Source organism: Numida meleagris, chromosome 5 (genome assembly GCF_002078875.1).
Source record: "Numida meleagris isolate 19003 breed g44 Domestic line chromosome 5, NumMel1.0, whole genome shotgun sequence".
Classification (NCBI taxonomy): Eukaryota; Metazoa; Chordata; class Aves; order Galliformes; family Numididae; genus Numida; species Numida meleagris.
In genome coordinates this window covers 49,629,831-49,644,422 of record NC_034413.1, presented here as the reverse complement: position 1 = coordinate 49,644,422, position 14,592 = coordinate 49,629,831, and the positions used below count along the sequence as shown (strand labels likewise).

The 14,592-nt window shown below is 38.9% G+C and overlaps 1 protein-coding gene and 1 long non-coding RNA gene across 2 annotated transcripts in view; one reads left to right on the top strand and one right to left on the bottom strand.

Annotated features, from left to right (window-relative positions):
• PDE11A (phosphodiesterase 11A) overlaps positions 1–14,592 on the bottom strand; it is a 129,528-nt gene that overhangs the window by 11,017 nt on the left and 103,919 nt on the right. Inside the window, exons 16-19 of the mRNA XM_021399741.1 lie at positions 12,502–12,579; positions 11,061–11,128; positions 7,966–8,036; positions 5,939–6,022 (exon numbers count right to left, since the gene is read on the bottom strand). Of these exons, the coding sequence (XP_021255416.1) occupies positions 5,939–6,022; positions 7,966–8,036; positions 11,061–11,128; positions 12,502–12,579 (301 nt within the window). The remainder of the gene's footprint in view (positions 1–5,938; positions 6,023–7,965; positions 8,037–11,060; positions 11,129–12,501; positions 12,580–14,592) is intronic.
• The window catches only part of LOC110400113, a 64,050-nt gene that overhangs the window by 20,240 nt on the left and 29,218 nt on the right, over positions 1–14,592 (top strand). The window lies entirely within an intron of this gene.

The window sequence follows — 14,592 nt, the reverse complement described above, 5'->3', positions numbered from 1 at the left end:
TGCTTGATTAAATTTCCTCTGAAGCAAGTTTCTTACAAACAGCAGAATATGCTGCATCTGCGCCTTCTTGGATAATCTTACCCCCCCCGGATTTCCACAGAAAGTAAGTGAGGCTAATTTAATCTGCTGATGCCTGTGCAGCCTCAGTCCGTAGTGTTTCACAGCCTGCATCCTAAGCCTACCTACCTTACAAATTCTTGTCAGCCAGGGAGTCCCAGGAAGCAGAGATGCATTATTCTCACTCTCTGTGTCCATGTCAAGCATCAGATGTAAGCCCTGCTAGAAGCGTGCATTTTCATGCATACACTGATCAAATTGCTTCCTGTGAACGGATTTTTCTGAACAGCTTAGACCTAACTAACTTCCCAAACCCACCCTCTTTTTTTTTTTTTTTTGTTAGAATACTTCTCAACAACTAGGGTACATGTTTTGGTGAATGCCTGTCTGTTGCTCATAGCAAACAGCTCCCTACCAGTGCTACCTTTGCCTCCTGACTAGGTGCAAACAAATAGAACAGTGCCACTCTGAATTCTGTGCCAACAACTTCTGTTTGGAGTGAATGCTGCATACAGCAAGCCATTGCCCAAATGTTCATACAGATAAGATCTTCCCTGTTAAATCTTTTTAAAAATGACTTAGTTGTGACTATACAGAGAGGACAAACATTTGAACCAAAGTACTGCTTTGGCTACATCCAGAGACTCTTGCCCGAGTAAGGATTAAGTCATCCCATATAACCAACTCATCCTGGACTTACACAGGAATGGTCTAAACCCTGAATTTCTTGTGCGATATTTCCTCATGTGAAGTTGTCATTGAGAGTCTGAGGGAAAAGTATAGACCTGGTAAACGAGGAAGGGCTGTATCAGGACATAGTGTAAGAGTGATTCTTAAAGCACACCTTTCCTTCTCTTCTGCAAAGGAATATTAAAAGATTAATCTCCAGCCTTATAATTGTAAGTAGAGTATAAACTTCTGGGGAAAGAAATCCATGTATGCATATGCAGTCCTAATTCAGGTGTCAAAGTCAATTTTTGAACTGGAGAAATTAAAGCATGGACATTGGAGACTTCTGTCCTTTTTTTTCTACACTTTGCAGAAGCTCTACCACTGATACTATCCTGTGCCTTTAATATCTGCTAATGAGTAGAATAAATGTTTTTTGCAGCTACATCACCATAGGGGAATTACCCAAAAGATGGATTTAATTACAAGGCCAGACTGTAGGAAGACAGGCATATCAAAGCACGTGGAGTTGTAGACAAAGCAATTAGATTTCTTGCCAAGTAAGTCAAAGAGTGTGACAAGGAAGGGCTTTGTCCTTCCACATGAAGTCTAATACATTTGAAGTATATGCTAGAATAAATAAATATTTCTGTTCTTTCCAGATTCTTCCTAGAATCTGGAATGAAGTAATGCAAATTCAATTTTATATATATTATTATGTGTTAAAAGCTCTCCATACCCAAGAAAATCTTGAATAGCGCTAAAAATAGCACTAAAATGGAGCAGCTCAACTGAGCACCGAGGTAGAGCTGAGCAGGGCAATCTCAGGCACGCATAAGTTGTATAAGCCATGAGCTTCTTTATCTTCCACAAAGACATCTCCCTTAAATTTAAATAGCTGCTGTCACTGTCACTGACTACCTGACTATGTATTTATCTGCCTAGAAGCAGAGTGCACGGCCTTTGGCCCTGCTATTCATAGTGTTACTGGCTCTGCCTAACAATGCTGTGAACAGAGCTGGGCTTCTCTTAGCATCTTTTCTTTGAAGTGAATCACTAGTGCTTTGATGTTGTTTGTGAGGAAAAATAATGATTAAAAAGAGTAAGATCTTCACTATCCTGTTCTGTCTGCTTCCCCCACAGAAATCTAATCTAAGTTAGAAAAAATCTGCAACTGGTCCTGCATTAGGTGTCCACAAGCCATAGAGTCCAGCGCAGGAATCTGTTGGTGTTGAAACTTAGCATCTTTACAGGAGGTTCAGAGAAGTAATTTGTCTTAATGATTGAAATTCTGTTCATGTTACAAGAACACTTATGTCCAAATAGGTACAGAGTACTTTCTCAGTATAGTGAATGCAACTGTCAGTGTAGCCACAGTGTTTCATTTTCAGTGGGATGTCTTAGATTTTCTGCTTGAGTTGCACGTGATTCCCCTTTATATGGTGTTCCACCAAAAAGAGGGGATGATTACTTCATACTGAAGCTACAGTAGTGTATTTGAAATGCTCTACAGATCCAAAAAGTGTATTTTTCCTTACAAATTATTATTCTAATAAGCTTGTTTCTCATCTGTCTACTGATGAATGCCTTCTTTGCTGACATTTTTGAATGAAGAGCAAATGTGATGCAGTGAAGCATAACTAAAGGCCCTAAAATCAGAACTTCAGAGTAAATGTGTGGCTGTTCTGCTACTCAAGGCAAAAACTTTACTGTCATATAAAAATACTCTGATCAGTGATCACTATGGTAACAAAAAAGTAAATTCAATAAAATCATAATGTCCCAAGTGTAATAAAAAGCAGTGAACAAAAAATTGGGAAGGTTTTATCTTCACAGTCCTTTGATACACAGTGTGAAGGAAACAGATTTGATTACTACAGCATTTTGAAATTGGAGGTGGCTTAGTTCCCAAGTCGAGCAGTGTATATGTGGCAGACTGAGGGAGCAGAGCCACAGCTCACCTTTTGCCAAGAGCAGAGTCATGCTTACAGGGCAAACACAAAAAGGTTTTGATTTAGACACTCTGATATGGGAAATCTGTATATAATTTTTTTTATATCCCAGTTACTATTATGTATCTACATATATTCAGCTTCAAGCTCCACATTAACTTATATGGCACATTTTCTACATCTCTGGCCTTCTTCATGAAGGTTCACAGATGTTGAGAAATTGCTAGTTGCTTTTAAACCTTCTTACAAAAAAAAACCAAAAAAAAACCAAAAAAACCCCCACAAAACAGTTCTAGCCAGGTGAGCAAAGGTAAATATCTCCTTCTGTGTGTATGCGCTACTGTGACACCCATCTCCCTGATGAAGGAGACTTGATTATCCTTCACCTGGGAGAATAACTGCACCTCAAAGTTGAAAGCTGCTCTGAGGAAAGGCAGAGAAGTGAGTAGATGCATACAGAGGAAGTAGGTAGAGCCAAATCTCCCCAGAAGACTGGTCAAGTCCCAAAGAATCTTTCAAAAGGGAGAAAAAAAGCATAAGGGAGGGGGAAGCCATAACTCTCTAGAAAGCTCTGTAAAGTCTCTATACCAAAGGTTGTAATTATCAAATGTTCTTGTGAGCACTCTGCTATGTGACTTAGCTCATAAGCATGGTCCCTGGACAAGGTGAGGTTTGTTGCAGCACAGTCAATGACACCAGAGTGGTATCAAAGCACTCGTGTAAGTCTGGGCTATGAAGATCCTTCTGTATTGCACACTTCAAAAATCCAGAGCTGCCAAGAATAGCTTACTCTTGGGACTACTTCAGGGCCCTCCACTGATCTTCTCAAAGCAAAACTCCTCTCTGATTTCAGTGGGAGTTGCCAGCATTCAAGGACTGTTGAGACCACTTTTGCGATCTGGGTGTCAAGTAAAATGGAGCACAGCATTAGGTCATGCCACAGCAGCTGGGCTGGCATGGATGCACATGTTCCCTGCAGAGTTCTCTTTAGGCCTCTGGACAGCAGGATGTGCCCAGATGGATTCAGGACTTTTATCACTTGCATGGAAGTAACTAGATGCAAAAGCCTTGAGTTTGTTCTTTATGGTTTAATGTTGTAATTTTAGTATCAAAGCAAGTGTCAAATGTTTGTCAAACATAAAGCTTTTATAAGCAATATGCTAGTAAGCTATATAAGTACTGCTAAGATTTTACTAATTTGTCAGCTGCCACTCTGCCTCTTTATGTTGCATTTGTAATGATGTAACCCATTCTTGTCCCAACATGCAGTCCCAACAACACATTATAGAGGCTAGAATTTTAAGGAACCTATTTAGAAAGGAAGAAAAAAATATTGGAAGGACTTTGTCATAGTTGGAGTGTGCACAGGCAGCCCTAACCAGAGGATTTAGAATGCCTGAATACACTGCTGATGTGATGTGTATTGAGGTTTGATTAAGCTGGATATGAAAATTAAAACTTGACTTTACATTCAAGAGAGAATCTCCCGCAGTGTGATACTATGACATCAAGATTTCTGTTTACCCCTAAGGCTGGTGCTGCAATGACTTCCAGGTTTGATGGTGTCTCTTTTTTAAGTTGTTGAGCAGCAGGCTAATAGCTGCACAGCATGATGCAAAGACAGCAGAAAGCAGGGATATCAGTTGTGAATATATTCCCCGGAGATCTCCTGCTAAGATGGAGCTAACTAACCAGAGCATTAGTGCTCAGATCTAGTCTTCTCATGCAGAGGTTGGTCTGATGATCAGTTCTCCCTGCTTTATTGTACTTTTTCAGACTGTAAATTGTGAATTCTGATATAATATGCATTCTAGTGTAATATGAACTATTATATTGAAGGGAACATTGTTTTTAAAGAGTTTTCCTCCAGTGTCAGTTCCCCTGCCCACTGGTGCCAAAGATGAGCTTAGTATTTAAAAAAATGTAACTTTCTATGGGTCTCTTGAGCTTGCCTTGTCTTAGTTGGCTGAAACCCATGGATTTACAGTTTATTTTATCCTGATAAAGGATGACATGAGAAAGTAACAGGATTTACTTAGCATTAGTAAGTAAAGTATTAGACCGCCTCACTATTGACACCAGCTCACATTCTTGCTGTCACGCAACAGGAGTTGCCTTTGCTACTGAACAGCCCCTTCTTTAGTGGCAGTCTCAGATGCCATGAGGTAGAGAGGATAGGGGAAGCACATCATCTTTCTTATTAAAAAGGAACTGCTAATTCGTTTCTCTGTGCACACAGGGAAGCCACATTAAGGCACACATTCAAGAGTGCACTGTTAACGTAGGAGCTGGTACTTGCTTCCCAGCTCTTGGCTTTATATCATCATTGTGCAGAGATGTAAGACAGTTTGGAGTGCAAGGAGAACATTTTTGTGGTTCCCCAAAAATGCCTACTGAGACCATCCCCATGCTTTTGCAGATGCCAGTTCGGTCATTGGTCATCTTTAGTGACATTAGGTGGTCTGTGTGGTTTCAGTGTGTAGGAAAATACTGGCTGACACAGTTATTGATGGTTAAGTTCCTACAGTGTCATTTTCCATTTATCACTCTGCCTGTGTAGCTCTGCTTTCTGTACAGATAAGAAAGAAAAAGTTAAAATGGTGAAGTTCACGTTACACACAAGTCAAATTCTGAAGCTAGTTTAATCCAAAGAGAGAAACATTATTCTGGTCATTCACAGTCCTAACAAAGTAGTACTTGAGGGTATATACCACATACCTAACACCCAAGCAACCTGTATAGGAGCATATTTAAAAGAGTAAGCTCCCAGTTAAAGAGCATGTACGCGAAACCACAAATCATTTGTCATTGACCTTAAAGGTTTGGCCTAGGGAGTCCTTTAACAGTTTGAAGAGGAACCAGAAGGGTTCAAAGGCTCAGCCCCGAGTATCCCCTGGATCACATGTATTCGGACGTGTGCCCAGGCACAGGTCTGACAGCAGCACCTGGGGAGTCCATCCCACCAGCACCACCCTGCTGAGCGCTCCACACCTTGCCATGACAAGATTCAGTTTGTCTCAAACATAACAAAATAAACAGTTACCTTAACAGCTTTCATAACTTAGAGAGAAATTATATTTACAGATAGAACTGTCTTCAGGGAAACAGAAATTTCTGCATAAAGTTCAGTCTCTTGGTAAACTCAAAGACAGATAAAGCATTCCAAGGGCCTTCAAGGCTGCACAGTAAGCTAACTGTTTTCCCTAGAGAGGCAAGAACAATCTTCTCTGGACTCTACAGGAGCAGTAAGTAAAAATTACCTCATACAATGGCATGCAGATGCTATCAATCCACTCGAGCTGCAACCTGGGTAGTTCATCTTTCCTGTTCCGATCAAAAATGGCCTGAATTGAGAAGGGAACAAAACTGTCATGCTTTATTACACTGGAGTATTTTACAGGCATATCATCCAGCACTTCAGAGCTATGATCAAATTCTTACAACCAGAACACTTTGTAAACCATAGTCAATCTTTGCAACAGTCTTCTTATTGCTTTGTCTGGCATGAAAAACAAACTGTTAATTTTGATTTATGTTTTTAAATTTGTAGGCTGAATGTATTTGAATTTTATAAGTCCATAATGTGAAATAAATGCTCTGCAGTTAGAGTTGAGCTGGAAAGAAACCTCCTGTAGAAATGTAAAGTAGATACCTTTGAGCAGAATTTTTCCTTTTCTCATACAGGGTCTTCCAGCTCAGCAAAATGATCAGTGATAGACCTGGGCTGGCTCCCTCCCTCCCAATTACATAAATTCCCTCCTCTTTTTGCAAAACCAGCCATGGCTGTGAAACCAAAGCATGGGGAATCAACAGACCAGTTTGGGGAGTAGTTAACAATTTATTCTTCCGGAAACATCCTATAATTCACTAAGCTGCTGCACTCCATAGAGAGGAAATTAGAGAGACCTAAGCTGATGTTTAAGAGGCTCAATTATTGGCTGTACTGCCTTATGAAAGGAGATGGAAAAAACTGAGTTCTAAAGTGTTTGAATGTGAGTTTGCTCTGTACCCCGCTGGACATTACCTTGGTCCATCAGCTTTTCCTTCTGTAAGATCTTAATACTCCTTCTAGTGACCCATCCATACCATTCACTAAATTTCTTCTTTTATTCTCTGAAAATCTCAAATTTTAAACCTTTCTGCCATTTTCAGTGGAGAGTTTGTTCTTACTCTAGGCCCATCTGACCCCAGCCTGATGCGTCCTGAGAAAACTTAGTTTCCTTCTTTCCCTCCCACAAACTCTAGGCTATGCATATTAAATGCATGGCTGATTTCTTCTAGTTGTGGCCTGCTCTTTCTGACATTATCACACAGCGTATCTAAAGAAGACATGGAGCTAAGATTCAAGGACTCAGTCTAAACTGAGAATCTTGTGTGTGACTTTGGAAAACTCTATTTCCTGTTAAAATCATTTAGAAAAATCCTGCCCTTTTTAGATCTTTACAAGGGCAATACAATAGAAAGATCCTTGAGATACAAGAGAAGATAAGATCACATTATCTTGCTGACAACTCACTGTCTGAACATTTTCTACAAGCTTTTAAACCTTTCTTATTTCATTACGTCACCACAGGTAGTATGCTCATGTGCCAGTTATCAAAGTGAGAACAAATCTGAACCACTGGAATGGCTTTTTTATTTTTAGAAGCAAAAGCACATGGCTTGTAAGTTAGATTCTTTAGAAGACTTTATTGTGTCTCTTCTCCTGTATCCTTCACGTAATAGCTTGTAAACATTTTGAAGTATTTAACCTGAATAAGGCTTTCTCTTCCAATCGCTCACTGAACATTTTAATGATCTTTTTTTCTTCTTCATTCTCATTTGACACTTTATACCCATCTGCCTATATTCCAGTTAATATTAATTTAACCTTTCAGTCAGCGTTGTATTTAGTTACATACCTACAGAAATGCTTTTCAGCACTTGATATATCAAATAACACAGAGCAGACAGCAGCAGCTTAATTTCCATAAGTATCTTGTGATTTTTTTTTTGAGTTCATGTATTAAAAATAATACCCGTTGCTTAGAAAATTAAATGACAGAATAACTCTGTGAGAAGGTAAAGAAAATGGGGATGGGCACAAAGAAAAAGCGACTCTGTTGCCCAGACTGCTTTTTAAGTGTGGCTTTCAGTGCATCTCCTTATTGGAGAGAGCTTTTGTTTTATCCAAAGATGTTTATTTCCATACCAAACTACAGTTTTGCTTTTTTTTTTCCCATGAATCCAATTATATTTTCTTATCCTATTCAAATGAGAAACTATTTCAGAACTGATAAATACTTACTGAAGGGATGAGTTTCAGTTCAGATCTTTCTCTGTCTCCTTGTTCAAAGAACTCACTGGTTACCAGCTCAGCTGCCTAAAATATAAATCACAATTAAGATTAGTGGTCTTGTACCATAATTTTTAGGGTACTATGTTCTTACTCAGACCACGACTTCAGCTTGTGCTTTGCTGTAAAGAAGTTAATAGCCCTAGTTGCATGACTGATGTCAGGCACATGTTTGTATACTTTTCAGAGTGGGGCACACAAGTGGATATAAATAGCCATAACCAGAAAGAGTCACATTTATCACCTTTCAATAGAGAATCAACTGGGGAAAGGCACTGCAATGAGGAGGTAGTGTTCTGCAGTTGCATGTAACTTATTCAAGTATTGAGAATAGAACAGAAAATGATAGCTTCTTGTTGGCACACGTAATTGTGCCTGTAAAAATGCTTTGTAAAATGTGCAAGAGCTCTCTGGGTATTTACAGGCTGTTGCCCTGTATAAACAACTTCACTTGTCAAAGGAACTTAATTAACCAGTAACCTCTGTTGTCTTAATTTAATGTGAAATCATAAGGGTTTTTTCTCCATGACTGTCGTCATGATAGTACCTGAATATCTAAATATGAACTCAGACTGAGTTCATATTGAATCAAAAACAAGACATGGCGAGTTGAAAGCTGGAATGTGTCTTTCTGATTTTTGTGAATGAAGACTGTTATTCATTCAGCAGAGGTTTGTGTTTCTCATAAGTATATGAAATTTAATAACAAAATTAACAGTGGAAACAATAGATATTTTAGGAAACCAAACAGTGAACAATTTTGATTGTTCTTTTCTAAGCTTAGAAAGTTGGCACAGGTGACACTTGAGATACAAAAGAAAAAAAAAAACAACAAAAAAAACAACTAACCTACTGAAAACAGTATTCAGTTCCTAAAATTCCTGTCATGCCTGCTTATAGTTTTCAAGATAAGACACGATTTCATAACACCAAGGCATAACAGGGTGAACTGAGAGAACCTGCATTTTATAAAGTCTCAAAATTTCTTGGGCTAGCAATTGCACAGTGCCGAACATCCACAAATCCTGAGCTTGCTAAACTTCAAACAGGGAGTACCAAAATAAATTGGAAATAGGTGAAGTGGTGTTATAAAGTACTCTTAAATCTTGAACCAGGCTATCACGCAGTTTGGAACTTTATAATGTATGTAATCCCAGTGCACTAATAACATTTTGGATCAATACCCTAGACAGAGGAATAATTTAACAACTTAACAGCAATTAAGTATTTGCCAAGTGTATTGCATAAAAATAATCAAGATGTAGTCTGACCCCCGTCTCACTGCTATTCTGATCACATTTCTCCTTGTGTCACTTTCCCTCTTCTTTTGTCTGTCCTCTCTTCCTAATATTTTCCTTCCTACATTTAATCTTTATTCCTTTATTCATATATTTTAGTTTCTTTCTCCCTAGCTTTCCATATTCTTTTCCTTTAGCTACAGTTGAGGTCCAACTATTGCCTCCACTTTCCCTCTGTGCACTGATTAGCTTCTCTGCTCAAACACCTACTGTTTCAGTCAATCTCGGGGTTTTTCAATACGAAGTAAACCTGTATACTAGGCTTCAGGGGAAGTTTCAAGTGCAAACCTCAAAAGTGGTAAGAATAAAGAACAGTTTGCCAGAATGTTCAGCACTAATTGAACACCATAACACAAAGATTCACAACATGGGAAACAGACCCTACCTGACATTTTGGCTGTGAAGGAAAATTGAGAAGCTCACTGGGTTAAAGAGGAAAAGTGAGGAGAGTTTGCACAAATTGCAGCAGTGGCTAGGTGGCACTTTAAGGTCTTGTGACTCATCTTCCTACTGCAGGATAGGAGCAAATTCCCTGATTTCTTTGAGAGGTGATCACATTCTGGCCAAGGAGAGTTAACAGTCTTAGAATGACTACTGTTCTAGTCTGCTTATAAAAGCAAAAAAAGAGTCATTAGACAAAACTGCAAGCTGAGCTGAAGCCCTCACCTCATTAATGCTTTTTTTACTGGGTTAACATGCACATTATTTGGGTACTGCTGCAAAGGAGTGGAAGTCCCTTTCATCTCCTGCTGCATTCTGTGTCCCTATCCAAGAAATCTGCCTGCTCCTACCTTGATAGCTAGCTCTCTTCTCCAGATTCTCATCTTCAACCCACCTTTTTAGCTGTCACTTTGACATTAAGCCTGTAAAACTCAATGCAGCTGCTCACCTGCACCCAGCTGTGCTGATATATTTCCTATCTATCTGTTTCTTAATGTTGTGTATTCCTCCAAAACACTATCTCACTACCCAACCTGCTACTAACTTGTTCTGGACCTCAATGAGGGACAGAGAATTACTAGTGTGGAAAACAGGAAACATTAATGAAGGGTGCCAAGTACAGGAAGATGGCTAGAAGTGGGAAAATTGTGAGGTAAGCGACAAGACTATTAGAACAAGTGCTTGTTCGGTAAGCCAGACACTTGATTTAGTGTTTTGTAATTATTTGCTGTAGTCAACATTTGGACCTGAGTTTTATGTATATATTTCTACAGGGCCTACTCAGCAGCGCAAGCCTGAATTTTTCTTTGTTTCTAAGTACAGAATGCTAAAAACGTCTCTATGCTACACTTGTAGGTTTTTTTTTTTCCAATTAGCATTGATAAAAATGAACATACTCTCTTAAACAGAAAAATTTGATGTTAATCAAAGTTTACAGATCATCTCCTGATTTAGAGAAGATTCTGCCACTGCCAAGGAAAACTTTAGGACAAACCAAGGAAGTACAGCTACATGTAGTTCATGGTTTTCATTGTTGTTCTTCAATCTGTCCTTTTATTGATATGGATTTAAAAGGTTAATAAGAGGAGAGGTTGTAAAACCAGATCTCCTCAGGTACCAACGTGCTGCTCACCAGCATGCGTACATGGAAAGATTAAGCAATAAAGTATTTCTTGCAGAACCCCTGCTATTTTTTATAGCATTAATACTGCTGTAAATTGATTCCAGTTTCGGTCCCTTGTAAGCCAGGGCCCTGGGAATATTGTCCCACCAGTCCCGCCTCCTCCCAGCCCTGCTATTAATCATGACTTGCCTGTCTTGAAATCTCCCACGGTTTGGTCACAGCTCCAAGGTCACAGGCTGTCATTAGCATTGATCTGAAAAACAGAAATGAACAATACAAGCTGAATCAACTTTTGTTGGATTTCTAAACAACTCTGCTCTGGATGCATAAATAAATAATATATATATGTATAAAATGTCAGCCCTGTTACCTTCTTTTCCTCCAGAAAAGAATGACATGTTTGAAACCCCAGCGATCAGCATAGCTTTTACATCACAATTGTGCCCAGGAAACCTAATGTATTGCAAGTCATCAGACGATGAATTTTTGGTATTGTGCACTGCACACTAGAAAAGGAATGGTATTGCAAGGGAGTAATGGCTAATTTCGCAGTACCCCTGATACTATTTATATAAATATATATACCATATACATATAAATACCAGAAAGCATGTACTTCACATGATATAAGCAAGGGTATTATTATATACTAATGCCTGCAATCTGGATTAATTTATATGGCTATTTGTAAGTGACTGCTGTTGCAAGAGAACCTATAATCACAGGAGGCAACCTAGACACTGTTTAAGCAGTTTCTACTGCTCATCTACAATAAAAATTTAAGATTTACTATGAGCTATACCGTTCCACTGTAGTTTAATACCTAGCTACAACCATGTTTTATATGCATTAGAAGAAAGAAACCATTCAGCTGTAGAAAGCGTTTATGTACAGTACATGATGCAGATAAAAGTCTAAGAAAGTTTAAATGAAGAACAAGGGCACTGAAAATGAAGCATCAAATATATTGTCTGAATCTGAAATCAGGAATGGATGAAATGATACGGAAAACAGAAAATGGCCAATTTTTTGGTTAAAAAAAATACCCAGAAGGAAACAGAATTTTAATGAAATTGAGATGTAATAAGATATGCATATGCAAATATGCACATGCATGTCTCAACAGTGGGGTGCACTCCCACCACTTACGGTATCTATAGAGTGCATGCTCAGGTCATTCTTGAGTGTTAGAAGAGTGTTGTGTATCTGCAAATTCCCAGTTACAGACAAAAAGAACAGAGAGAATCAGCCTGTGAAAGAAAACAGCTGAAAGGAGGAGAGAAAAGGAAACAGAAAAGGAAGATCTTTGGATCATAAGGCAGAGTACTGGTGCTTTTTTGAGAAAGAGCAGAAAGGCTGAGCAGTAACTGGTGAGACTGGGAGAAAGGCAAAAATATGTGACAGAGGCAGAAATGGGAACAGAGAAGGTGAAATGCTACTGATTATATCACTGCTAAAGTTTAGTAACGTTTAGAAATCATAACGTGTCTCATACCATAGATTGTATTTTTAAAACAGGCTATCTTCTCTTATTACTATAGTCTTTTCTTCATGACATAGGGATCACCTTAAACAAATATGGTTACATGTTGAAATAACTGGAAAGCAAGAAATGGTAGTGCTCACCGAAATATTTCTCGATGGTTTTTAACATTCCAATCATAACCACCTTTACTGACAAGTTCAAAGAATTCTGTCCTTCTCCTGCAATAAAAGAGACTGTCAGAAGGGGAAACAGACACTTCCTGGGCAGCGCTGCAGTAGAAACGTGGTTCTCTGAATGATACAATATCATTGCACCTCATTTATTATTGTTAAAGACGTTACACTGACAGTCCATTTAAGCGAAACATACTAATTTCCGAACATGTTCTATAAATGTCTGTTACCAATGTCAGAGCTGCCTAGTAAAAGCAATACTGTATTTATAGCCTCCGCAGATAAGGAAATAAATGATACCATGGAAGCATGAAATGTTCGACTACAGCAGTGGACAGACAGACAATAGAAATACCCCTGAATTATGCACACACTTCACTTTACTTGTCCTTGCAAAATGCTTTTTCACTTCTGGATTCCAAAGGGTTTTTCAGAGCCATGTAATTACTGTTATTTCCCACACACAGAACACTGAGACTGTGGATGTCTTTAACGTGTAGTTCTCACTGACTTTAAATTAGGTATCCCTGCTTGACCTCATGCTTTGTCTTTCAGAAGATCTTGCCAGTCTCCATGAATAGGGACATGTTAAAGCTTGCTTGCTTGTTGACTAAGTACCAAAATTTGGACTTGTCATAGTCTGTAATTTTATCACAGCTCACACCTGGCCTTCAAGGGGCTCTTATTGCACACAGTGTGACCACACATACAATATGCAACAGATCCTGCCCCAGATACGACAGAAATACAAAAATACAGAGGAACTTCCCTACAGTGACACAACATATTGGCATCAAAGCTGGAAACCAAATACCTATATTTTGGGTGACAGTCCAGTGCCTTGTCTCAGGGGAGATTCCTAACTGGAGAAAGTTTACAGAGTTTTCTGTGTTCCACACTTACTTCAGCTGGGCTGAAATTTTCAACAGTAATTACTGAAAGCACAGTCTGGATGGCATAGACTACAACTTTTGTACTCAAGGGGATGCACACTTTTGGGAACATTGCCCCTGATGAATGGACAGAATTGCACAGAGGCCCTTATAAACAGATTTCACAACAGCAATTAGAACACAGATATAGAGACAATATGATATCTTATCCCTTATGTTTCTTGAAATAAAATATTAAGAATTTTGCATTGCAGAATTGATGAGTGCAAATTATTTCATTTTGAACTACTGATTATTCCGGGCAATTCATACGTTACTGGAAACAGAAAGTCAACAATTTTTAAAGCTGAAAGCTTTAAAGTAGATGATATCCCCAAAACCTCACACATTCAAATTTAAATTATATAGCTTCATAAAAGCAGGAACAGAAAACGTTAAGAGTCTTGCTTTGACATCCTTGGGAACGGATGTAGAAGTTTCAGTCTAACTAGAAACTCTACTAGAGGATTTCTAGTATGAGAAAGAGTCAACCTGAGGAAAGCATCCATGTAAAAGGAAACAATTCGGTGTTTCCTGCTGGTTGCTTAGGCACAATGTCCAACAGGAAGAGGTTTAATGCTATTAAGCATCATAGCATGCCTGAATTTAAGAAATTTTGCAATGCTTTTGAGTAATATTAACTCTTGTATATAGTCTGAAAGGGAAAGCTAACTTGCTGTAATATAACAAATCAGCTGCTTTACAGTCCAGTGCCTCGACATCATTTCAGCTGATTTCCATAAATATAATTTGGGTTCAATTTTTTTGCTTGTTGTATTATCTATGAGCAACATTTAAAATTATCCACTAACAATAAGTACATTTTTCATCTTGAAATTCAGCTGATGCCCTCTTTGGACATTATTTCTCTGCATTAAAAATAGAAAGACCACTTGACCATGTCGTTTTTCAGCCTAAGGCAGGCAGGGAAAAGAGCTCCACTGTGCCTGGGTTCCCTCCCAAGGCGCTGCTGCAGACCCTCCCCAGGGTTAGGCTTTCTGGCTCTTCCACAGGCTGCAGGGTCTCAGCCAGTGCAGTGTGTGGGGCCGTGCAGAGCAGCTGCCCTCTAAGCCCCTTCTACTCATCCTCTCCCTGACAGCACAAACCAATTCTGCACTCCTGTTAT